General features: G+C 40.0%; 2 protein-coding genes across 3 annotated transcripts in view; one reads left to right on the top strand and one right to left on the bottom strand.

Annotated features, from left to right (window-relative positions):
- NRAP (nebulin related anchoring protein) overlaps positions 1–13,376 on the top strand; it is an 84,274-nt gene extending 70,898 nt beyond the window's left edge. For both annotated transcript variants that reach the window (XM_069099010.1, XM_069099009.1), the window contains exons 36-42: positions 1,060–1,164; positions 1,995–2,093; positions 3,275–3,379; positions 8,332–8,439; positions 9,670–9,981; positions 12,177–12,299; positions 12,882–13,376. In XM_069099010.1, the coding sequence (XP_068955111.1) occupies positions 1,060–1,164; positions 1,995–2,093; positions 3,275–3,379; positions 8,332–8,439; positions 9,670–9,981; positions 12,177–12,299; positions 12,882–13,094 (1,065 nt within the window). In that variant the 3' untranslated portion in view covers positions 13,095–13,376. The remainder of the gene's footprint in view (positions 1–1,059; positions 1,165–1,994; positions 2,094–3,274; positions 3,380–8,331; positions 8,440–9,669; positions 9,982–12,176; positions 12,300–12,881) is intronic.
- Positions 13,377–13,518: 142 nt separating this feature from the next.
- The window catches only part of HABP2 (hyaluronan binding protein 2), a 22,419-nt gene continuing 10,400 nt past the window's right edge, over positions 13,519–25,537 (bottom strand). Inside the window, exons 7-11 of the mRNA XM_069099011.1 lie at positions 24,757–25,009; positions 22,206–22,348; positions 20,493–20,627; positions 16,063–16,199; positions 13,519–14,148 (exon numbers count right to left, since the gene is read on the bottom strand). Of these exons, the coding sequence (XP_068955112.1) occupies positions 13,981–14,148; positions 16,063–16,199; positions 20,493–20,627; positions 22,206–22,348; positions 24,757–25,009 (836 nt within the window). The 3' untranslated portion in view covers positions 13,519–13,980. The remainder of the gene's footprint in view (positions 14,149–16,062; positions 16,200–20,492; positions 20,628–22,205; positions 22,349–24,756; positions 25,010–25,537) is intronic.

The raw sequence follows: 25,537 nt of genomic DNA, 5'->3' as shown, positions 1-25,537 counted from the left end.
TCACCTATTTTACAGTTAAAGAAACTGAGGCAATCAGAGGTTAAGTGACTTACTCAGTGTCATACAGCTAGTAAGTGTCTGAGGTTGGGGATCAACAAAGGTTTCATTTGGACAAGAGCTGAGTTTTGAAGGAAACTAGAGATTTCTAGTAATCTAAGGGGGAAAAAAACCCAAACCAAAACAAAAGAAAACACTGGTTTGGGAATTGGAGGACCTGAGTTAAATGATCACCTTACTTGTCACCTTGGGCATGTCAATAACTTCATGATTCCTCATTTTTCTCATAGATAAAATGTGAAAATTGGGATAGTTGATCTCAAAGGAAAAAAGGTTGTTGTTATGACTGCCACTTCTGCATTTTGGGTAATTGAAGCTCAGAAAAATGACTTGCCCATAGTACATGAACTTTATTTATTTTTTAATCTCAGAGTAGTGATCATGATGTGCAATATTGCCTTTCTAAGGCAGGTGGTTAGCAGTTAAGTGGTGCAGTGGATAAAGTGCCAGGCCTCATCTTTGTGAGTTCAAATCTGGCCTCAGACACTTATTAGCTGTGTGACCCTGAGCAAGTCACTTACCCCTGTTTGCCTTAGTTTCCTCATCTATAAAATGACCTGGAGAAGGAAATTGCAAACCACTCTAGTATCTTTGCCAAGAAAACTCCAAATGGGGTTACAAAGAATTGGACATGACTAAAACAAATGAACAACAAGAACAAAGGCAGGCTCATTCTTTGCTGGTTTGAGTTAATTTGAGCTTTAATTTGAGATCATTCTCACAAACCATTTACATCTTCTGTTCTAAATGAGTCAGATTCAGTGGTAAAGCCTCTTTTTCTGTCCTGAACAAGTTTCCATTACATAATTTCTATAAGAATGCATCCAGGCAAACAGTCTAACTTGATGGCAAGAATGAGCAGAGAGAAGGAAGACTCTGGAATGTTGTTAGGAATCATTACTGCAAAGTATTATTACAAATCAAGGATCTTTCGAAAGAGTCCTAATAGTCAAAGCTATCAGATGTTACATTGATAAAAAGCCAAAAATTTCCTTCCTGCAGTCACGCTACAAATCAGACCTGAACTACATGAAGGGACTGGGTTGGCTGGCGCTGAGATCCCCACAGATAGAAAATGTAAAGAAGGCCGGTGAACTCATCAGCGAGGTACTGATAAATCTTTCATGGCTTGGCACATCTATAGGAATTGTTTACCATTAGAATGCTTTGTCACATGGGGGTGGTATTGGTGGGGGGGACAGAGAATTTTATAAGTAGGAGAGAGAGTCTGAAGTCATGAAGTCATGAAGATAGAGAATGGAATGTTAACACTCTATATGGTAATACAGATCGACCCAAATGTAGAGTATAATAGCTTTTTATACTGAAAACACTTTCTACATGATGCCATTTTGAAGGACTCTTAGGCTCACCAGTAAGATGATCTAATGACTTATTCCATATGTTTAGACTTGACTTATTACATACATTTAGATGTGTATTACTGAGTTGGGAGAAAAGTTATGATTGCCATCCACAGAGTTCATTCACCATATAAACACCATGAGAATAGGGAACAGAGCAAAATATATTTATCCAAATGGAATAACTACAATATCCCAGGGCCTCACTATTGTTCTTGGGGGACAGTCCCATGGGTGGGTGATACAATATAATAAAGTCCTCTCAATGCTTTAGTAACTAAATCCTTCTGGGATAGAGTATGAATTAGATATGATTGACTTTATACTGAATTCAGTTGAATGGTGAGCACATTAGTATGAGATACTAGAGCAGTTTGTACTTTAATACCTGTAGCACCTTTCTTCAAAAGACTTCGATGACCCAAAGCTACTTCTAATTACATAGAAGCATCCTGTGCCTCTATGTTTCTGAATACGTAATTGATATATTCGATTCTGGATTGATTGTAGTAATACTGCATTCAAAAAGTTGAACTCTTGTTTCATGAGAATCTTTGTTTTTATTCCTTGCAGGTTAAATATCGTCAAAAGCCGGACAGTATCAAGTTCACTACAGTGGTTGACTCCCCAGACCTAGTCCATGCCAAGAATAGCTACCTGCAGTGCAATGATGTAGGTTTGATGTTATTCCTGATCTCAGCCATTCCTGATAGATGGCTCTCTTCCACATTCATTTCAAACACACATTAATTTTCAGTGGAGTCCAATGGAGATAAAAGTTTAATTTAACTCAACTGGAGACAAAGAATAGAAAAGTTAAATGTCTCTCTCTCCTTTCAGTCTCTGTACATTTGCTATAGTCTTCTCTCTCATTCTCATTCTCTTTCCTTATTCTCTGTCTCTCTCACACTATCTCTCTCTCACAGACACACACACACTCTCTCTCTCTCTCTCTCTCTCTCTCTCTCTCTCTCTCTCTATATATATATATATATATATATCTTTATATCTGCATCTCTAGCTCTTTCTTAATTAGAAAACTGAGATGTACTCAATGAGTTGAGCCAGAAGTAGAAAAATATTCCTGACATTGGGAAAGATGTGAAATTTACACCCAAGGACAAAGCCACTTTATTTTTCCTGTTACATATAGTTAAAGTCTGCCTTTGTATTTGAGAGGGGATTAGAACTGGAGGCATTCTGTTTTCCCACTATAAAGCCAATAGGACACTGAACCCTACCAGATAAAATATCCATCTCTTTAACTTTTATATTATTTATAGATCAACTCTTTAAAAAAATCTTCAAATATCCTAATCAACATATACATGTATCACATGCCTAAAAGGCAGCAGAATGTAATAGATAGAGGGCTGGGGACGGAGTCAGAAAGATGTGGGATCAAGTCCTATCTATCATGAATGACCCGAGTGACTGTGGGCAGGTCATGTATTCTCTCAGTACTCCCAGGAAATTCTCTAAGATTGTAAAGTGTAGATGAGGCATTGATCTGTAATGAAATTACAGACGGGTATGTGTCAGTCAGTCAGTGTTATAGGTTATTTCATCTTTTTATAGACGGAGAGTAGTAGAACACTAGATGAAGTATGGCTTTAAAGGGATCTGTCAAAAATCTGCCCTGTCTGTGCATTTTTCTATATGCCCATTTGTCTGAGCAAAACAATTGAGTACATGGTCAAGACAGCAGTAAAAACTCTGAGATGTGCAAAGGAATATATGTATTGTTATAATGATTTTCATACGGATCTGTCCGTGATGTTCTGAATTCTATGGAAATGCAGCACCACAAGTTATACTGTATATTTAAACGGGAACCTCTTTTGGCTTGACAGCGTCTCTACAGAGCTGGGGACTCAGAATCAATGCACAGATACACCTTCCTCCCCGATCACCCCGACTTCATCCGGGCCCGTCTGAATGCTCTTCATCTTAGTGACGTGAGTGAACAAACATTCTTCCTGTTCTGTCTTTCTGTTTTTCAGTGATCAGATGAGGTAACACATGTAAGGTGATTTGCAAAACCTTAAAGTGCTATATTAGTGCTAGCTATTCTTATGTTGGCTATTATTATAAAAACTGGGTATTATTGATTAGGAAAAACAAATAAATACAATCACGAATAAGGGCAGCTTAGTGAAAAGAGCCCTGAACCAGGAATCAGGAGACCCATATTCTAGTCCTTGGTGGTCACTCACTGTGTAGCTTTGGGCAAACACTTCCTTTTTCTAGGCCTCAGTTTCCCTCTCTGTAAATAAAAGGGTTGAGCCTTAAGGGCTCTTCTGGTTCTAATATTCTACAATTCTATGTTTGGCTTCAAAGCCATCACTGCTGTGTTTTTATTTGGCCTGGATAAGCTTCAGGTAGGATTTACATTGACTGTTGATGTTGTCTTCATTTATTATCCAGAACATATATTTTCCTGTTCTTGTTGATAAGGTGATAGTTCTGCATCTCAATGAAATTTTTGGTTTTGTTGCTCATTGTGACCCCATTTGGGGTTTTCTTAGCAAAGATACTGGAGTGTTTTACCACTTCCTTCCCCAGCTTCTTTTATAGATGAGAAAACTGAGACAAATAGGGTTAAGAGATTTGCCCAAGGTAACAACTAGTAAGTAAGTGTCTGAGGCTGGATTTGACCTTAGCGAGATGAGTCTTCCTGACTACAGACCTGGAATTCTAGCCTTTGTACCACCTAGCTGAAACTTAGAGACCTTAAAATAGATTTACTTTTCTCTAGAATAGGAGTTCTTAACCAGGGATCTATGGATCTCTAAAGAGTCTTTAAATAGATTTCAGGAGTTCTATGAACTTGGATGGGAAAAAAATTACATCCTTATTTATAAAGTTTCCTAGTCATTATAAAGGCAATAAGTAGGTTTAGCCTTAGAGGAGGGGTTCTCAACCTGGAATCTGTGAACCTGTTGAAAAAAAAATTTTTGACAACTGTATTTCAGTATAATTTGTTTCCTCTGTAGTCATATGTATTTTATTTTATGCTCTTAAAAACATTGCTCTGAGAAGAGTTCACCTGAAAGGCTTTACCACACTGCCAATGGGGTCCTTGACACAAAGACGTGGTCAAGAGTCCCTACTCTAGAGAAAGTGTCAACCTCAGAGTTGTTCCTTTCACCATGAAATCACTTTGTAATTGCACCTAGTAGGACTTTAATAAATACTTGTTGAATGGATGAATGAATGAATGACGAATGAATATGAGTCCACATTTCCCCTGCCTGTGGCCGAAATCCTTTTTTTGTTTCCCTTAGACATATGCCCTGTGAGTACATAATGGAGGAATCTTGTTTTTAAGCCATACCAAAGGCTGCCCTGTTACCAGGAAGGATTTGAAGTTACTGATTCTAAGTGAATAGGTGGCAGCTTGTCCTCAGGGGCTGTGATCCTATGATAACAGGAAGTGAGGCTGATGAATCAAAAGAAACCTGTCAGATCAGAATAACATGGTCTGAGTGTGTCCAAATGTGGTAGCAATGGGCCACCCAGAGTTCAGCCATTCTTCCCTCCCTGTCTTTCCTATTGTGTCCTGTGGCTCCTTGTGGTTAAGCAGCTGTCACTTTTCACCCCGGAGGTGGCTACTTCTCAGAGGATGGCAAGATGCTTCTTCTATTTTATGTGTGTATCAGTTTGTGGAGTTTGTAAAGCACCATGGGATACTTTGCAGTGAATCGTGCTTTATAAATATAAGTTATTATTATTATTTGAAGCTTTTGATGGGAGCGAGAAGGATAATTTTAGAATAGCAGCTTAGGTGGGCCCATCTCCCCCTGGGTCAAAGAGTCCTTTCCTTTGGCAATGCTCGGGCAAAAGGCATCTCTTGTTAATCTCCCTGAAATGTGGGAAGTGCCTTCATCGGAGACTTCTCGTCACCTGCTTGTGGCAGGTTTGGAAACCAGGATAAAATAGGCAGCCCTTTGCAGGGGATTCTTAAGAAGGGGAGGCCCGCACAGGATCTTGAACATTTGCCTCTAGCGACCGCTACCAATCATCAGAGGCGGTGAACTGAAATTGCCAGCTGGGGTATGTGGCTATGGAGAACTCGTGAACCTCTTATGAAAGAGTACTTTTTGGGGGAGGGCATGTGGGGTGTGTACAATTGGATCAAGCACAGTACACGGAAGACTGTAGAGGGAAACTGACCTTCCTGGGCAAAGAAAGCCATTGATATTTGTAAGGCAGCAGAAATAACTAAAAATCAAATGGCTTTAATGTGTGAGGATGAGGACAAAACTGAGCATACTGTGATCAAGAAGAAGAACGCCCAGGGTTCCCATCAAAGGACCCGCGCAATGTAAAGACTCCCAGTGGCAAGGCAAAAACCTCAACAGATTAAAAAAAGAGAGAGAGAGAGAGAGAGAGAGAGACAGAGAGAAAGAGAGATCGAGAGAGAGAGAGAGAGAGAGAGAGAGAGAGAGAGAGAGAAGGAGGCAGGAAATTATTACAACATAGCAAATAGTATACAGAGGGAAGTTACCCTGGGGGAAAGGGTGCCAGGGAAATGAATTGGGAGGGGGGGGAGGAGGCAAGATGAAGTTCTGGATTCCTGATTCCATCTGGACCTTCTTTAACTAAGCAGGTATTATTAACTTAAGCCTTTAATTAAAAAAAAGTCCAGGGTATGGGGAAGACTAGAAATATGGGAACCTGGAGTTTTATGCTGAGGGTGGGATCTCCAGGACCCATCTGAAGTGGACTCATGCAGAATGTATTACCTCTGCAAAGAGCTGCCCTGTGGAGCGTGTATGAAGAGTCCTTGTGTCATCTCTGTGACAAAATCATTTCTGTCTAGGACTCAGTTGCTTCCTTTGTAAAGTGAGGGCATCACACTAAATGATCTCTACAATCCTGTCTGACTCTAACACAGTTGGGCTCATTATATATTAATAACAGTTGGCATTGCCATGGTGCTCCATGGCTATACAAGTTGCATCACTCACATTTTTATTCAATCATCATGACATCAACTCTGTGAGGTATGTACTAGGAGTGTTTTTGTCTGCACTTTTCAGGTGAGGAGACTGAGAGATCCTAAATGCCTCCCCCAAAATCACTCAGCTAGTAGGAGGTGGTGTTTGAACTCAAGTCTTCCTGACTCTAAGTCCAGCTCTTTATCCATTCCTCCATGTTGTCTCTATAATATCATGGTGGTAGAGTTTCTAGGTTTGGTAAAGGGAAAACCATTTTGATGCCATTCTTTTCAGGAACCTCCTTGGTCAGATCATCCAAACAGGAGGTATAATGTAGGATATTGGTCATTCTCCTTCCACCTCTTGTGGACCCCTGGCCCTTGACCTGGACTGTAACATAGCTAATCCAGACATTTTGTCTTTCTGTATGTGTAACCAACTGTGGCTTGATCCACATGGATTTATATGGTTATATCCCCAATGCCTGGCACAATCTTTGTTACTCAGTAGATGCTAAATAAATGTTGGTCGTTGATATTGATGACAACAGCTGTAATGATACAGACCAGGCTTGGATTGGTTTGGTCGTCTTACATACATTAACCCAGCTAAAGACTTAGGGATAGTGCATGATGGTATTATTTTTTCCCTTTTCTCTGTGCCACCTTCTCTGATCAATGTTATAAGCCCCCCTGGGAAATAGAAACCACTAGGATGAACCTCATTTTTCAGGGGGCAAAACTAAAAGCCCCCTCCCCATCCAGCCCACCTAGGTCAGTGACCTGCCCTATCTGACTCACAGAGCAGTCATCAACAGAGCTGGGCTGAGGACACAGCTTTTCAATCTGCTAGGCTGATGGTCTAACAACTGTCTCCTGCTGCCTCCCTTCTCTGTGGATGGATAAAGGACAGCTATCCACTGAGATCTCCATGCGACACCTTTCATGGATCCCCTCAGTTATTTTTTGGGAGAGAAAAACCTCTTTAACACATGAAGGCTCTGAAGAGTTTGATGCCTATATTGGTGATGTGGAGCTCTACCTGAAGACCTCCTGAAGGAAATGATTACAAATACCTGGGGGGTGTGTAAGTACAACTTGAAAGGGAAAGAATGAAAGAGGACACTGATAGAGGAAGATATTAAATGCATGGGGCACATACTCAACCAGGGTTTTTGACAGTATATTAAATGCAAGTGAAGGCTCTTGCCTAGATGTTGGCGCCAGGGGTGGAAACTAGATTTAGGGCACCTCAGAACAAAAATGCATTGTATGGCATCAAAGTTAGGCTGAATGGGTTCCCATAAAGCCAGAGGAGCTAATGAAAATACATATGCTGGGACATTAGGACCAAGGTGTTGGAAAGGTTTGAAGAGTCGAGTTTTTTTCCCTTGAAAATTTTCATTCTAATGTTCAGATGCTGCAAAGCCCAGGAGGCTGTGTCAAAAGACAGCATGGAGGGGTGTTAAGGGTAGTGAAGCCAAGCCAAGAGCTGGGGGACCTGGGTTCTAGTCCTAACTGCAACTTTGGTTCTGTGACCTTGGGCAAATAGATTCACATCTCTGAACCTCTGTTTTTCTCATCTGTAAAAGGGGGGGAGTAATATTTGTGACATCTGAAAACAGAGCCATTTTACAGGTCAGATATGAAAGACTTTTATAAACTATGGAATAATATATATATATATATATACATACACACATATGTAAATGCTAATTGCAAAGTTTTACTGATTATCAAGAACTTCAAAATGTTTTCCACAGAGTAGCTGCCCTAAATGCGCACTGAATGAATGAATTCAGGAGTGAACAAATTCTCAGAATGAAGCACTCATTACTACTCGTGTCTGTGTCTAAAGGATCCTGTTTAAAGTAACCACAAGGAGGATATTTAGTACTTGAAATAAATTCATGTGACACTTAAAACATCTTATTCTCTTCTCTTTCTCTTTTTCTTTCCTAACTTTAGAAAACATATAAGACCTCTTGGGAACAGATCCGAGCAGCTGGCTATGACTTCAGGCTGGATGCCATCCCTTTCCAGACTGCCAGAGCCTCCCGAGAAATTGCCAGTGATGTAAGTAACCCCGGCCCAAACCTCTCCCTCTGCATCCACTATCCCTGTCTATGTAGCTTTACTATGATTTGGAAACAGACAGCTGGGACTCATGGAAAACAATTCCCACTTGCTCCCTAGTTATATATTTCATTGGAGACCTTAGCCAGGAATGGTTTAGAAGGGATGTAGTTAAAAAAAAATTACATGCTTAAAAGTAAATGGCACACAAAACCAATTAACAAGAAGCTGAATCGTGAACTTAAAAAAAACCCCTCCTTTGAAGGGAACTTGGGTTGGATCATTTAAATCTAGACTGGGGAAAGTGATGACTGTGAGGAGACACATTTTTCTTCTTTCTGGAGCCATATACAGAAGGGAGGGGGAAGGGAATAAGTCTTTATTTAGCACCTACTGTGTGCTAGACACTGTACTGAGCACCGTTAAAAACTAAATATTATCTCATTTATTTGGTTCTTACAATCACCCTGAAAGGTAGGTGCTATTATTATCCCCATTTTGCAGTTGAGGAGACTGAGGTTAACAGAGGTGAACTAAAACAGAGTTAAGTGACTTGCCTGAGGTCACACTGCTAATTAGTAAATTTTGGAGGTCAAATTTGAGCTTAGTTCTTCTTAACTCCAGGTCCAGCACCCTACCCTCTGTTATATCTTTATCTATTTATATGTATGATCTATACATATATCTATACATGAGTAGATATAGATGTGTATATATATGGATGTATATATCTACATCTTTCTATGTGTGTGTATATATATACATTTTTCTGTGTGTATATATAAATATATGCACAGATGTATAGAGACATATAGATATACAGATATATATGTCTATATTTGTATCCATATCTGTATATCTATGACTCTTTATACATATATATCTGTATATCTATAAAACTCTCTCCCTCCCTCACTCTCTCTCCTCTCTTCTTCTCCTTCTCCTCTTCCTCTTCCTCCTTCTCTCTCTCTCTCTCTCTCTCTCTCTCTCTCTCTCTCTCTCTCTCTGTCTTTCTCTCTGTGTCTTTCTATCTCTGTCTCTCTATCTCTTTCTCTGTCTCTCTCTCTCTCTCTCTCTCTGTCTCTCTCTCTCTCTCTCTGTCTCTCTCTTTCTCCCCCATATATCATAGTGATTGGAAATCCACTGAGGTGGTCTGGCAGATAAGGGTGTCACCAAAGGAGACTGGCATGCCTAAGAACAAACAGTGAGCTCTCCCCTTTTTCCCTATAGTTCAAGTACAAAGAGGCCTTCCTGAGGGATCGGGGACTTCTGATCGGGTACCGCAGTGTAAACGACGACCCAAGGACAAAGCACTTCCTCACCATGGGGAAACTCCAGAGTGACAATGAGTACAAAAGGGAATTCATCCAGAGTAGGCCACGGTTCCAGAGCCGGATGGACCAACCTGGGTTTATCCACGCAAAGAAGAGCCAGGAGCTGGCCAGCGATGTCCACTACAGACAGCACTTGCACCAATACACCTGTGACCCAGAGCAGCTGAACCTGAAACATGCCCAGAGGGCCCACAAACTGCAGAGTGATGTAAGTCTGTGACCACAGGCTTCTCTCAGCCTTCTCATACTCTTTCACTCTTTTCATCATCTTAAAACCCAGAAGCAGCAGAGGAATTCCTAACTTCATTAACTCGTTCTTTACCAACAGGGCACCAGGGGTTAGGGGATAGAGTGGACTGAGTATTAGGAAGGCTTGGGTTCAAAACCTACCTCTGACATTTACAAATTGTTGGATGACCCTGGACAAGTGACAGTCTCTCTCACCCTGAGTTTCTATATGTGTAAAATGGGGCTAAAAATAGCTACTACTAAAAATAGCTAAAAAATAGCTACTACTAAAAATAGTGGTTGTTGAGGGGTTTTGATAAGCTGGTGCAGGGTCCTAGGTTTAGAGCTGGAAGGGACCTTAGAAACCATTTAATCTAAGCTCATTTTACAGAGGAGGAAACTGAGGTTCAAGGAAGTGAAATTATTTGTCCAAAGTTACATAGGTAGTAAGTGCCTGAGACAGGATTAGAACTCGGCTCCTCTGACTCCAGAGTCAATATAAATCTTTAGGCACTACTGCTATCCATCTCAACTCTGATAATTCCTTCATGAACAAAGTCATGCTATAAATGGGTGATCAGTTGAATGGCTTTATAGCAGAGCTTCAAAGTATTCCAATGGACCAGATTTCAACTACAGTTTATAATTGTTTTATTGGGGCTGGTTTCCAGTGTTTTAATGCTCTTAATGAGAAATGACATGCTTCAGGGGAGCATTATGTGGAATATAGTACTATATATTTCACTACTGGATGCCTGACAGTGTGAAACTTGAGCTCATGTAGAAACATATAGAAAAGGGACATTTACCCTTTTTTGTGTCATGGACCCTTCTGGCAGACCCCTCTACTGAAGCCTGTGGACCCGTTTCTCAGAATAACTTTTTTTGTATTTATTTAGTATCTAATTTTTCCCCAGTTACATGTAAAAACAATTTTTAACATTTGTTTTTAGAACTTTGAGTTCCAGATTCTGTCCCTTCCTCCCCCCTCCTGCCACTGAGAAAGCAAACAATTCCATATAGGTTATATATGTCATGCAAAACATATCCATAAGTCATGTTTGTAAAGGAAAACATAAACCAAAAAAACCTCAAGAAAAATAAAGAAAGTGGAAACAGACACAACAAAAGTGGCTTTGATCTGTATTCAGACACCATCAGTTATTTCTCTGGGAATGGATAGCATTTTTCATCCTAAATCTTTCAGAGTTGTAATGGAACATTGCATTGCTGAGAACAGCTAAGTCACTCATAGCTGATCAACCTACAACATTGCTGTTACTTTGTACCCATTACATTTCACTTTGCATTAACCCATGTAAGTCTTTCTAGCTTTTTCTGCGAGCATCCTGCTTATCATTTCTTGTAGTATAATATTATTCCATCATCATTACATATCACAACTTATTCAGCCATCCACCAATTGACGTGCATCAGAATAACATTTTAAAATGCATAAAATGAAATACATAGGATTTCAAAGGGAACCAAAGATTTGTGAAAAAAGCATCCTTTTTTCCCCCATCCAAGTCTGCAGCCCTTGCTGAACTATTCACAAACCTTTGGGGATCCATGGACCCCAGGATAAAAACACCTGATGTTGGGTATGAGCATGGAGAGGAATTTTAGTGCTCATTCAGGCCAGTTACCCTCATTTTACAGAGGGAGAAATCAAGTCCCCTAATGGGAAAACCCAAAGTTCTATGACTAGTTAGTGGTAGGGGCAGTATTCGATTTCAGGTCTGCTGACTTCCAGCCCACTGCCCTTTCTCACTGTCCCCTATTATGGTTAATTCCCCCAAAGGAAAGAGGGAAGGGAGAGTGCTGTGAGGAACCAGTGTGTTCTCCTTTGCATGTGAGGGATCTTTTCATACAAGATGGAGAAGCTCATGGCATTCTCCACTGGCAGAAAAAAGAAAATCTTTGACTCCCAGTTGTTTTTGTAGATACAGTCTAACCCCGGGGGTGGGGATCCTGCGGCCTTGAGGTCACATGTGGCCCTCTAGGTCCTCAAGTGCGGCCCTTTGACTGAATCCAAAGAGCGGCACTGGAGGGCCACATGGGGCCTTGATGTTGCAGGTTCCCCACCCCTGAATTCTAACCCATTAAAATCACCCAACCCCAATGATGTTTTATTTTTCTCCACTTTGCCCTCCACCCTCACCCTCAATTCAGGTCAAGTATAAATCCGACTTGAACTTGACTAGAGGCATTGGTTGGACTCCTCCAGGCTCCTATAAAGTGGAAATGGCTAGAAGGGCAGCTGAACTGGCCAATGCTCAGGGCCCAAGACCTCATGTAAGTATTTTGACTCAAACTTGCCCCATCCTATGAGGAAGCTTCAAAACCACAAACTCATCCCATTTTCCTCTTCAGTTTATTTTGGGCTGTCACTCAAGAAACATGAAGCACCATGCCAATAAGGTGCCTATTTTCCTGGATCTGAGATGACGAGGCATAGGAACCGCAGGTTCAGCCTCCCACAGGGTGTCTCTCATGTCCTGAAGAGGAAAACTGGGCATCACCACATCAATCCTGAGCAAGGGCAGCCCACGTCTCAGGCTCTACTACTTGCTTATTTATGTTGGTTGAAAGGGTCAGAGACTCGGCAACTGAAATGGTTTTTGTTTTGAGCTCTGCCTCCTTCAGAGTAAAGACGCCTTGTCCAAATGAGACGCTGAACTTTCCTTCTCCCTTCTCTTGCCTTAAGGGTTTTTGTTTTTGTTTTTTGGATTTTTTGGGGGGATGGGAGAGAAGACATACTGGGGGGGGCACAGGAAAGGGGGGAAGAAATGGAAGTTATAAATGTCCTGAGGCATCTTAGACTCTTCTTAGGAGGGCTCTGGATTTCACTCAGATGGGGTCTTTTCCTTTCCACAGGCAGGGACCGATCCCTATGGGGAGAGAGACAATAACCAGGGGAATGTGAACCCGGATGCTACTGAGATTTTGCATGTGAAACGGAAGAAGGCACATCAGTTTGTAAATGAGCAGCCCCCATGCAGAATGTTTGACAGAGAAACTGGATATAGAAGTAGCACCCTTCCCCCCATTCCCCCATCCTCTCAGGTCCCCCCAAAAGGCACATTTTAGATTCTTGGGGTTTGAAGGGCTGGACTCACATGTTAGGAGGGGTCCTGATTGCCTAAGGTGCATAACAGCACCCACCCCGTCCTCACCATTTTTGAAAATCAGCTTTGTTATTCTTGGATGTCTTTTTTTTTCTTTTAAAACATTTTTGGAAAACAGTGTCACCATGAAAAGAAATGAAGGTCTTTATATATTCAATTCAATATTTTAATAGCCCATATTGAACGCTGGTTCTGTCTAGCTCCTCTTCCATGTGTGGTGCTGAATAAAGATGGTCAGACATTACTGGGGTCACTCTTGTCCATTCTATAAGGGTCTGTGTTGTGACTGTTTTTGGACTGGCCCTGTGCACCAGGAATGATGATTTCTAGACTACAAAGACAGATGAAGTGAAGAAAGTAATCCTGGAGAATTTAGGGTTCCTTCCATGATTCCCTTGGAAATGATAAGAGATGATAAGGGGACATGGTGAGCTATTGTGAAAATGATGTCTAGAGAGTCATGGAGGACAAGACAAGCCCAGTAAAAGTGGAGATTATTTCTGTTCAGCCCCAGTGAAACTCTTCAAATTGGTTGGCTATGGCTAGAAGGGACTTTGCAGAACACATGATCCAACTGTCTCTCGTTGTACAGATGAGGAAACAGGCCTTGAGAAAGGAAGTGATTTGCCCGTGACCAACACAGTTAGTTAGTGAGTCAGGACTAGAACACAGGTTTCTTGATTAATCTTGATCAATCCAATACTCTCTGTTCTTCTCTGATTGTTTGCTTCTTGGGAGTGGATCTTCCTTGTTTGTTTCAACCAATAAGGTAATAATGTGTTGAAGAGGAGGATGGAGTTAAAGATGCTGTTACTTGTGCCTTTATCAGCTACTAGCTTAGGCACTGTCTACTGTGATCCAGATTCTTCTTGAATGGTGTCTTTGATCCAGCTGTGGTACTTGGTCACTAGAGTATAGACTCCTGGTTTCTTTCCGCATGTAAAACCCCAGCTCACAATCCCATAGAGGTAGTATTTGCCATCCCTTTCACAGGTCAAAGGGCCACCAGAATCACCCTAGAGGAAAATAAGACAGTTAACCTTGTAGTAATAACACAATTGTTTGTGGGGGGTGGGGTCTGCCATGAAGGTGATGCCAAAGGGAAGAGGAAGAGAATGAGTAGTGACTCCTCTCAGTCCTAGGATAGGAGTAAAGAAACACTATTTATTTTTCCCTAGGTTCTAATCCCTACTTGTGGTCCATTCCCTATTTCCTTTGCTTTAGACTGATAGTCAAAGCTTCTTGATTATCCCTGTGGTTGGATCCATAAGGCCATCCTGTCTGTGGCAATAGGGGATAAGGATACAACAGATGATTCAAAATCATGGATAATCTAAAAACTCTACTTTAGTCATTAGCACCAATTTTCTAGAGTCATACCATACACAGCATGGCAACAGGACAGGAAAAATTCTTATGTAAATACAAGGAGGTGACATTGGTATAATTAGGGCTAATATGATAAAAATAGAAAGAGCACTTGATTTTGGTTGAATTTTCTACTTTATTACTTATTTATGTCTTGGGCAAAATTTCACTTTTCTGACCTTTAGTTTCCTTACTTCTGACCTAGAAATAATAGTAATTGCACAATCTACCTCACAAAGCTGAAGTGAGAAAAGCACCGTCAACCGACACATTATCTGTGACTGATGGCATGGGGACATTTTATACCCACAGTTTCCCATCTCTCTCCAGTGAAAGGAGTGGGACTTTTTTTTCATCTCTTCCCTCAAAATAAGTTTGATCATAAAATTATAAACGTTCTGTTTCATTTTGTTTTTCTTTTGGCTTACATTATTGTGCATATTCTTTTTCCTAGAATCAATTCTTATGTCTTTTCATGTTTTCTTGAATTTTTCATATTTATCATTTTTTTCAGTACAGTAATACACCCTTACATCCATGTAACACATTGGTTTAATCATTCCCTACTCAATGGACACCCACTTTGTTTCCATTTCTTTACTACCACATTAGGTATTGTCATGTTTTATGTGACATCATTCATTCTGTCTTTGACCTTCTTGGGGTATATGCCAAACAGTAGATTCTCTGGGTCAAAAGGCATGGAAATTTTAGTCATTTTTCCCCCTACATAATTATAAATAATTTTCCACAGTGTTTGGAACAATTCCCAGCTCTATCAACAGGGTATTAGTGGGCCTGCCCCTTCCTCCCACATTGAATATTTCCACCTTTTCTCCTTTTTGTCAGTTTGCTGGGTGTGTTTCCAAGAGAAGACTTTTCCATTACAAATTCTAAGATGGATACGTCACTTCCATCCAAAGTTCTCATTTCCTCCCCAGAAGCTAATTTTCTTTGTTTACCAGAATAGGTTTAGAATAACAATTCCATTAATTGCTTCCTCTACCTTTTGAAGCATGAAAATATCACTAGGAGAAGCCAAGGAATTATAGTTTCTTTGCTTTTGGAAGAAATAAGAGAGCTATAAAATATCTAGATATTAAAAGTTTGCATTTCATACCTTGACTTCAGGCAAATATATTAAACAAAAACAAAAACCAAACAGCCCTTGTTAGATGCACTCCATCCCTACTAAAGAAATTCTCATTTCTGTATTTTAAACAATGACACAGAAAAACAAATCTTGTTCTTAGAAATTATCTTAACAGGATGTTTAGTCCCCAAATTTGCCTTTCTCTTCTGAAACCCTTGATTTCAGTTGCAATAGTGAGGAAAATACCACCTGTCCTTCTAGGGTCTTCCATTTCTTGTTCAAGACTTTGTTAACTCTTACCCATACTTTCTGTTTTTTGTTGTTGCCTTCTTGACTCTAGGTGAGACACTCATACATTGTGTCACCTAGTTACCCATTATTTCTATAGTACTATAAAATTTAATAAAAGACGCACCCCTCCCCCAGCCAATCCCTCCCAACCAAGTTAGATTAATGGAATATGACATACTTGGCAGGAATCAGTCCCCTGTCTGCCTGCACAGATCATGGTGTCATCTATCAAGTTGTTATACTGGTTTGGAGCATTACAACGAGATCTGGAGATCAGTTGGACTTTTGCATCCAGGAGATGGCGAGATGCTTTTCCTTCATGAGAATAAAGGACAAATATTCTTGAGGAAACATGGAGAATCTTAATACTATCAAGGTTATAGGGAGAAGTCACAAAATTTAGGTAAGAAGGGAGAATTTTTCAAGAAGCAGCAAGACTTCTGGAGGCTGTTAAACATGTTCTCAAGCTAAGTCAACATATTACTACTTCAAGAATATGTCATTTCAGTGGTCCAGTTAACTCCCTCCAGTATAAGATAGAAAACAAACCCTCTATTGCTTAGCAGATAAGTCTTAGGAAATTAATTGCCTGGGGCTCAGAGAGGGCTTGTCCAAAGTCACACAGCTAGTAAATGTCAGAGGCAGAATTTAGATTCACGTCTTCCCGACTTCTAGTCAAACACTTTATTCATGAAACTAGACTGCCTCTCCTCAAGATAAATAATAGTCTCCCTCATGACCACCCCTCAAATAAATCAGATTATCAACTTTCCAGAGGCAAAATTTTCCTGTAAAAATATGAAACATATATAAAAATATACAAATATTTTCATTGGTCTGTATTATCATTCTCTGGTTACAAAGTGCCAAATAGTCATTGTTGAGACCAATCACATTCAGAAAGATGAAGCAGAAAGGATGCTGAATTTGGAATTAGAACACTTGGGTTCAAAACTTGACTCTGCCATTTGCTATCTGTGTGACCTTGGGCAAATCATTTTACCTCTCTAGGCTTCCGTTTTCTCATCTATAAAATGAGAGAACTAAATGAGATGAACTTTAAGGGCTCTTCTTAAGCTAAAAAGAATTAAATGAAAAAACATTTTTCATTTAACAGAAATTGATTCTGCCCCCCCCTTCCACAAGGGGAGAAAGAAAACCAGAACTCTTGCGACAAATATACTTAGTCAAGCAAAACAAAACCTGACATTGGTCACATCCAGAAACTATATGTCTCATTCCATACTGAATTCTTAATCTGTCAGGAGGTAGAGAGCATGTTTTATCACTGGTCCTATGAAATTGGAGTTATTGTATTAATCAGAGATTTTAAGTCTTAAAAGTTGTTTGTCTTTACAATATTATTGTATAAATTATTTTCTAGGTTCTGCTCACTTCACTCTGCATCAAGTCATACAAATCTTCCCACGTTTCTCTGTTTCAATCATTTTTACAGCATATTGTTATTCTATTTTGTTAATATTCTATAATTTGTTCAGCAATTTCCAGTTCTTTATCATCACCCATCTACCTGCCCCTACCCATCCACCCACACAAAGTTGTTTTAAATGTTTTTGGCACATTCAGGTTATTTTCTTCTTTCTTTTATTTCATTGGGCTTTGATACCACTAATAGGCAAAAACCTATGTCAGAGGGTATGCACAAATTAGTGATTTGGGGGACATGATTCCAAACTGTTTTTCAGAATGGTCGAACCAATTCACAGCTTCTAACAGTACATTAATGTGCCTCTTCTCCCATAGACTCTCCAACATTTATCATTTTCTTAAGGTTTCCAAGAATATATTTATAAAGCACTTTGCAAAACATAAAGGGCTCTATAAATATTGTTTACTGTTGTTGCTATTATTATTATTAAAATTTTATGATTTGTATCACTTTAGAATTACTGCATATTTCCACTACATTATAATAAAACTCATTTAGATGGAGCAATCACACAGCTGAAAGGTACTTTGGAGGTCATCTGGTTTATTAGACTGTGAGCTTCTTGAGGAAGGGACTATCTTTTGCCTCTTTTTGCCTGGAACATTTATTGTTGTTGTTCAGTTGTTTGAATCGTTTCTGATTCTTTGAGACCCCATCTGGGGTTTTCTTGGGAGGGACACCAGAGTGGTTTGCCATTTTCTTCTCCAGTTCATTTCACAGATGAGAAAACTGGGACAAACAGGGCTAAGTGACTTGTCCAGAGCTACAGAGCTAGTAAGTGTCTAAGGCCAGATTTGAACTCATGAAGATGAGTCTTCCTGATTCCAAGCCCAATGTTCTACCCACTTCACCACCTAGTTGCCCTGCTTAGAACATATTAGACACTTAATAAATGCTCTTTCATTAATTGACTAGTGCAGCATCATCCAAGTTTTTCTTTCTTTTTTTAATAATAAGCCATTTGATCAAAAATTTAAATTCATGTGGACTGTGTGAACTTAATTATATGCTTAATTACATTCAGCTTCAACTATAATTGTTAATTGACCCAAGTCTGCTAGCATGACATCTGATGCACAGTGGCAGGCAGATTGGGCCCTGTTGGACCACTTGATCTTGTATACTAGCTAATAAGACACCAATTTATTTTGCTAAAATTTTAAGGTAGTTTATAATCTATTGTCAGTTGTTCTACATTTTGTATGCCCAGGGCTTTAGCTTAATCCCTCCATTTTTTATAGATCAGGAAACTGACATTTAGAGTGTTCCAAATGATTAACCCAAAGTAACACACAAGAATGTGGGTCTCCTGCTTCTAAGAAGAGGGAAGGAAGGAAATTAAAATTTATTAAGCATCTACTATGTTCCAGGCACTATGCTAAGTGCTTTACAAATATTATTCCATTTCATCCTTGCAATAATGCCCTGGGAGGTAGGTGCTATGATTATATTCATTTTACAATTGAGGAAACTGAGGCATTCAGAAGTTAAGTGACTTACCCAGGGTCCCAAACTAGTTATTGAACTTGAGACTGAATTTAAACTCAGGTTTTCTTGACTCTAGACCCTTCATCCTATCCACTATTCCACCTACCTACCTTTAAGCTAATTTTTACCCATTATACTGCAATGAAATTTAACCAGACTCTGGCAAACTAGAATTGTGTATGACCCATTCATTCTTTCATTCAAAGAATATTTGTTGATACAACTTAAAGTAACTCAGTTATTTTCCACATAGTAGTTTGAGGTTTAGAAAACAGATGGTTTCTGTTTAGCTTAGAAGAAAGCTAAACAACATTAACACAGGGAGATACAAGGAGACTATTAAAAACCAACAAGTCTTTTAAAATATCCTTGGGTAAATACAGACCTATAACCTATACCTTCTAGCTCCATGAAATTTCAGAATGACAACATTTCAGACATAAATGTAACTTCAGAGACCAGTTAGTTGTCTGTGACTTGGTAGAAAATTCCCTTTGTAAAAATATCCAACAAGTGGTTATCCAGCCTTTGTTTAAAGACCTTCAGTAAGAGGGAACCCACTCCTTCCCTAATCTTACGTTTGCATAGCTTTAAATGGTATGTGGCCACTAGGTGGAGAAGTGGATGGAATACCAAGCCTGGAGTCAAGAAGACTCATCTTCGTGAAGTCAAATCTGGCCTCAGACACATACTAGCTGTGTGACCCTGAGCAAGTCACTTAACCTTGTTTGCTTCAGCTTCTTCATTTGTAAAATGAGCTAGAGAAGCAAATGGCAAACTGCTCTGGTATCTCTCCCAAGGAGACCCCAAATGGAGTCAGGAAGAGTTGGACACGACTGAAATGACCACACAACGACAAAAATGTTAGGAAGTTGTCTTTTACCTTGAACTAAAATCTGACTCTCCGCAACTTGTAACCCTGAATGTAATAAGGTAGAAACTTTTTTAAATTGAAAAACAGGGGTGGCTAGGTGGTATAGTGAATAGAGCACCCGCCCTGGAGTCAGGAGGACCTGAGTTAAAATCCAGCCTAAGACACTTAACACTTACTAGCTGTGTGACCTTGGGCAAGTCACTTAACCCCAATTGCCCTGCCTTCCCCCCTCCAAAAAGAAAAATAAAATAAAATTGAGAAATATTTATGAAACAAAAATGATTTTCTGGTTAGTGCTGAATTATCCATTAAGACAGTTAAATAGAACTCCCTCTTGGTCAGTCATAGTGGTAACTTGCAAATTATACATATGTTTTATTGTTATTCATTGATCCATTTAAACCTGTTTCCATTTCAGTTAAATAAGGAGGAGATGGAGGGGGAGAAGAGGAGCAGGAAATCAATTTTCACTACATCCCTAAAATAATAGCTATGTTTGAAAACAATCCAATTTTTAGTTCTTGTCAAATAATTGAAATAATACTCCAGACCCTTTTATTCTGGAAAACAGATTATCTACAATACCATGAGAACAGTGCTCTCATTTGTAAACTAAATCTAGGCAGAAGAGATAAATAGCTTGTTTGGAAACTAACAGTATCAACATTTTCATTTCAATTTTTGGAGGAGGAATTCCATCTCCAAGGCTTATTTTGTCCCTGAGAATATTTGTTTAATTGAACTGGGGGCATGTTGATAGCAGGGAGAAATGGAGGTTATTCACTGAGGATCTTACCTGTTGATGTAGCTCCCCATCCAGAAATATAGCATTCCGTCTGAGAAGGAAATGGTGCCTCAGATATACATGCTGTTTTCACATACTTTGATTCCAGAGCACAGTGGCCATTCACTGGCTTTAATTTGAGCAAAGCTAGACAATGAAGAAAGGAAGGAATGATAAATTACTATGGAATATTATTGGTAAGAGATTTGTCAATTGCAGCCTGTTACAGATGAGTTGGGGTAAAAAATATCTGAATTTTATTATCCATGTCTGTCTATGGTCAATCCTCTTCTAAGAAGCACAGAGTTGCTTCATTTATACGTTTGGTGATGACTTCTGAGGCATAATAGGGAACTAATAGCAACTAACATTGATGCAGCATTTTATGATATGAAATAGATATATTATCTCATTTGATTCTTACAACTCATATTTTCATACCATTTTATGGTCACTCAGAGAGGTTAAAAGATAACCAGACAGGGGCAGCTAGGTGGCACAGTAAATAGAGCACCAGCCCTGGAATTAGGAGGACCTGAGTTAAAATCTGGCCTCAGACACTTAACACAAAAACTAGCCACGTGACCTTGGACAAGTCACTTAATCCCAACTGCCCTCCAAAAAGCAAAAAAATTTAAAAATTAAAAAAAAAAGATAACCAGACAGAATTCAAACCTAGGTCTCTCCTGTTTCTAAGTACAATAACCTTTCCTCAATTACACTAGGCAAAATGTCAGGGGAAACCTTGTATAGCAGATGACTGAACATATAGTTTGATTTTAGAAAGTCCAGAAGATATAATGCTTCCCACATATTTTTCTCTATCTATTGGGTTGAAATATCTCGGTTGCTGGTGTTATTTGTTTAGCCTAATAATTTGATTTCTGTTAAATTTAAATCTTCCTAGGAAACACTTTAAATTGTTATCACTCATTACCACTTCAGCATAAGTTAGTTTCATATCGCCTGAGGCCCGAAGTTCCAGAGAGTTCCAGAGCACAGAACTGAGAGTTCATGGCCAAAGATAAATTTTACCCTCCAACCAACTAAATGGTTGGTGGGAAGACTGATTGCACCCTATTCTCTCTGTGATAGCCAGTTCTGAAGTTTATCTCCAATCTAATCACACCTATCTTTATTCTCCAATACTCCCCTCTCCTATACCTGGTAACTGAGCTATCTCCCAAACTCCCCCCATAGAATAAAATGAGGAAGCCTGGTGTTAGCACCTCAGGGCAGTTAAAATGTTAACTAACTTTAGCTGCTGCCCAGGAGCCACAGTGAAAATTCTGCCTCATTTCCTGGCCCTCAGATGAGATCACCTCAAGACTGTAGCCAAGACCCATGGGATTGGGTCTGCCTTTGGGGGTAGTGACCAGTGAGTAGGAACACCACATCACTCCTTTTCATTCTGGATAAAGCAGAGTGAATAAATGCATGGTTGGGTAATGATCTGCATCTCCCAGGGATTGATCCACATTGGTGCTGATTATTTCCTCACTGGCTATTGCTCAAAACAATGAAATCATTCCCTTTTCCCCACCCCAAAAGAAAAAGCCATTAAGAACCAGGGCATCATTTTATAAAAGTCCCCTAAGAGATAAAAAGTATTGGGATAGTGGGATAGAAATTTATATGCTTTATAATAAGAGGTTTCTAGAATCTTCTAGATCTAAGCACCCAGGAAAAAATGCCCAGGATTGACCCATAATAAAAGACACTTGCCAATATCATTAGAGGGAATTTCATCATCATCTTGATAATCCGGATGGGCAAATATCTTTTCTACCTTAAATTTCTGCTCATGGGTTTCAGACTTCATCAGGTCTTGTTCACCAAGAACAACCTGTACTTCTTTAGCTTTTAACCTATAAAAACAAAAATTAGAAAGAGGACAGAAAGTTAAAACACACGTCCTACCATTTGTTATTTGGAAAACTCAGTCAGGGTACGTGGACAAATTGTTCAGTAGGCCCAAGACAACGTTATATATTAGAATTTTAAGCTAACTGGCTCCCAGAAACACTTATGGACAACAGACCACTTCTTCCTTCTACTTCCATCAATGTTACCGGCGAACTGAGTTGTCAGACCAGGTTTCAAAACTTTAGCTGATAGTTTTAGCCTCCATTTTCAGTTGGTCTGATGCTCTTTGATAGCTCAGTTAAAGAGTGATAGATTCTATCTTCCTAATATCTCTCATCTATGCCCTCTTCTCTCCTCTATCACTCCCTCCACTCTGGTCCAGGCCCTCATAATCTGTACCTGGACTTCTTCAACAGTTTGCTAGTCTGCCTGCCACAAGTCTCTCCCCATTCTACTCCATCTTCCACACAGATGGATCAAATTGATCAAATTGACCTTTCTAAAGCATAGGTCAGTTACTTCCCCCTCCTCTATCCCTCCAATTAAATAAACTCCAGTGGCTCCCTATCACTTCCAGGGTCAAATATAAAATCCTCTGGTTGGCATTCAAAGTCCTTCATATCCCATCCCATTTTCACACCTTACTCTTTCCCCTTTTACCTCCCTCCAACCCCCATACTTTGCAATCAATCCAATGACACCTGCCTCTTTGCTATTTCTCACACCTCTCAACTGCAGGAATTTTCATTGGCCTTTCTCCATGCCTGGAATTGTCTCCCTCATTTCTGCATCCTGGTATACCCCACTTCCCTCAAGTTCCAGTTAAATTTGATTTTTACAAGAAGCCTTTCCAAATCCCTCCTGAACACTAATACTTTTTCATTTTATTCTGTCTAAATTTTGTTTGAATGTTGTCTCCTTCAGAAGACTTTGAGCTCCATGAGATCAGGGGTTGTTGGGGCTTTTTTTTTGTTTTGTTTTGTTTGATTTTCTTTGTGTCCTTAGTACTTAGCATAGTGCCTGGCATATAGGAGATGCTAATGCTTGTTAACTTCATGATTGGGAGCCTACATCCAGTGAAAGACACTAGACTGTGGCTCTTCCTTGCCTTGCAAGGCTAGAGTGCACTGCATTTTGGGAATGTCATGAAAAGACTCAATATCACTGAATATTCTGAGTATTTGCCACACCTATTTAGGATGATGGGATTTGGAGATGGATGTAGCATTGGTCATAAAATCCAGTTCTTTCATTTTACCGTTGAATAAATGAATGCCTACAGAGGTTGAATTGCTACCCAAGGTTACATGGGAGATAAGTGGCAAAAACCAGGATTCAGACTCAGTTCTTTTATTCCATACCCCATGCTTTATCCAGTATATCATGCTGCCTCCCATGTATCTGGGTTGGAGGATTTTCTGACTGGAGTTTGTATATTCCAGAGTGGAGCAGTGTCTCAGTGTACTGACAGTCTCAACCAGCCAAAGTTGTCTTTGGTGCCATTCTCCCTATTACCTTTACCTTCCCCTAATTTCCAGACCCCTAACCTTCTCCGTTCCTATGAGCCACTCTTCAGAACTTTCTCTTTCTTTCTTAGCTCCCCCTCTGTTATTAGAATTTGCCATCATTCTTAGGGATTTATAAGGTAAAGGCTAATTGATTAGATAAAAGATTCCCCCAACAGGTGATAGACTATTCTATTCCCAGGTAACATATGCAATTAATAATAGGGACTTCCTGCAAATGGCTGACTATTCTTGGGTAGATAGGCCACCTTCACATTTTATCACACTGGCAACTGTCTATGGATAGGACAGCCCAGTCCGGACCATGAACATATCGAATTCCAGAGTTGCGATGGTTTCCTTCTGGGAAAAGGAAACCTCCCTTTTAAGGGAGGTTTTTATAACTCCGGTTCAAGTAATGTAAAAGGACTCGATGTATGGGACAGGGACTGATTAGTCTCAGAGCTCTGATTAGAATAATGCCATTGTATGTGGATAAGGATGCTATTCTACAGTGGCTTTGGGTAGTCCTAAATCATTCATCCTCAGCAGCTACTAAGGATTCTGCCTAGCAGAATGGAACAAAACAATGTATGTAATAGTAAAGCATTTTGTTTTAATATCAAGCAAGGTCAATGTACCTCAATAAAGAATCTTTGGCTGGAGAAGAAATCTATCTGTGTCAAGAAGCTGTAAGTCTGCTGCCTAATGATAATATTTCCATAGTGTTTTATGGTTAACAGAGCATCATTTCCCTCATTTTTACAAATGTGTAAGCTCAGGCTCATAGAAATTAGGTTGCTTGCCCATGATCACCCAGCAGGTAAAGGTCACCTCCCTCCTCCCTGGACCCCTTCTAGACTTTTGCTTATGGAAAGGTGACCATTCCCATATCCTGAACTTACATCACACAGTGTGCAGCTGTGAGAACCCAACAAGGCTCAATCAGTGTGCCCCCACACACGTGCCCATTGGGCGTTGAAACAGTCAGGGGCAGAGACACTTGAAGAGATGCCTGCCAGGGGTGTTTGCCTGGAGTACTCTTGAAACCCCCATAGATCCTCTTGATTTTTGCATTTGTCTCTGGCAAGCCACAGGTGCTGAACATTTGACTTGAAGTAATGAGCTCAGTGGGCCTCCATGGGGACTGTGAGACATCTGGGGTAAGAGAACAAAAACAGCATCTGAATAACATCACAGCCACTTGCCCTCTGCCAGTCCCATCTTTTTTTCCTTCAAGAATTCAGGGAGTGAAATCAACCAATATGGATCCATTGTGGCACTGGGACAGTGCTTCAGAATGTACCCTGCTGTCTGTAGCTGCTGCTCTCTCGACTTGAAGCCTGACTGAGGAGCCAGATTGGGTTTGGGGAGGTGGGAAATGGAGGGGGTCTGGAGGCGGGGGGTGGGGATTACTGGTCAGGGAGGAGCTGCTGTTCATAGTAACTTTTTTGCTTTGCTGATCATAGCTACTCTGTTATCCATAGGTGTTCTACTGCCCTTAGGTATTCTGTTAAGAGTAAGTGCTCTGGTTCTAATTTATCATCTACAGAGCAAGAGATGGCAGGAGAACACCACAGAGGTGCAGTGACTAGTTTCATGAGGCATCTAATAGTTACCTGAGGATAATTGTAGTTGGTTTATACATGTCCTTGGCTGAGTTGGCTTCTTCTCCTCCTCCTCCTC

Source organism: Petaurus breviceps, unplaced genomic scaffold, assembly GCF_028583685.1.
Source record: "Petaurus breviceps papuanus isolate PSGF00001 unplaced genomic scaffold, PetGlider_PUasm1.0 37, whole genome shotgun sequence".
In the NCBI taxonomy this organism is placed as follows: domain Eukaryota; kingdom Metazoa; phylum Chordata; class Mammalia; order Diprotodontia; family Petauridae; genus Petaurus; species Petaurus breviceps.
Note: the sequence above shows the minus strand (reverse complement) of the source record. Positions and strands in the feature narration are given on the sequence as shown.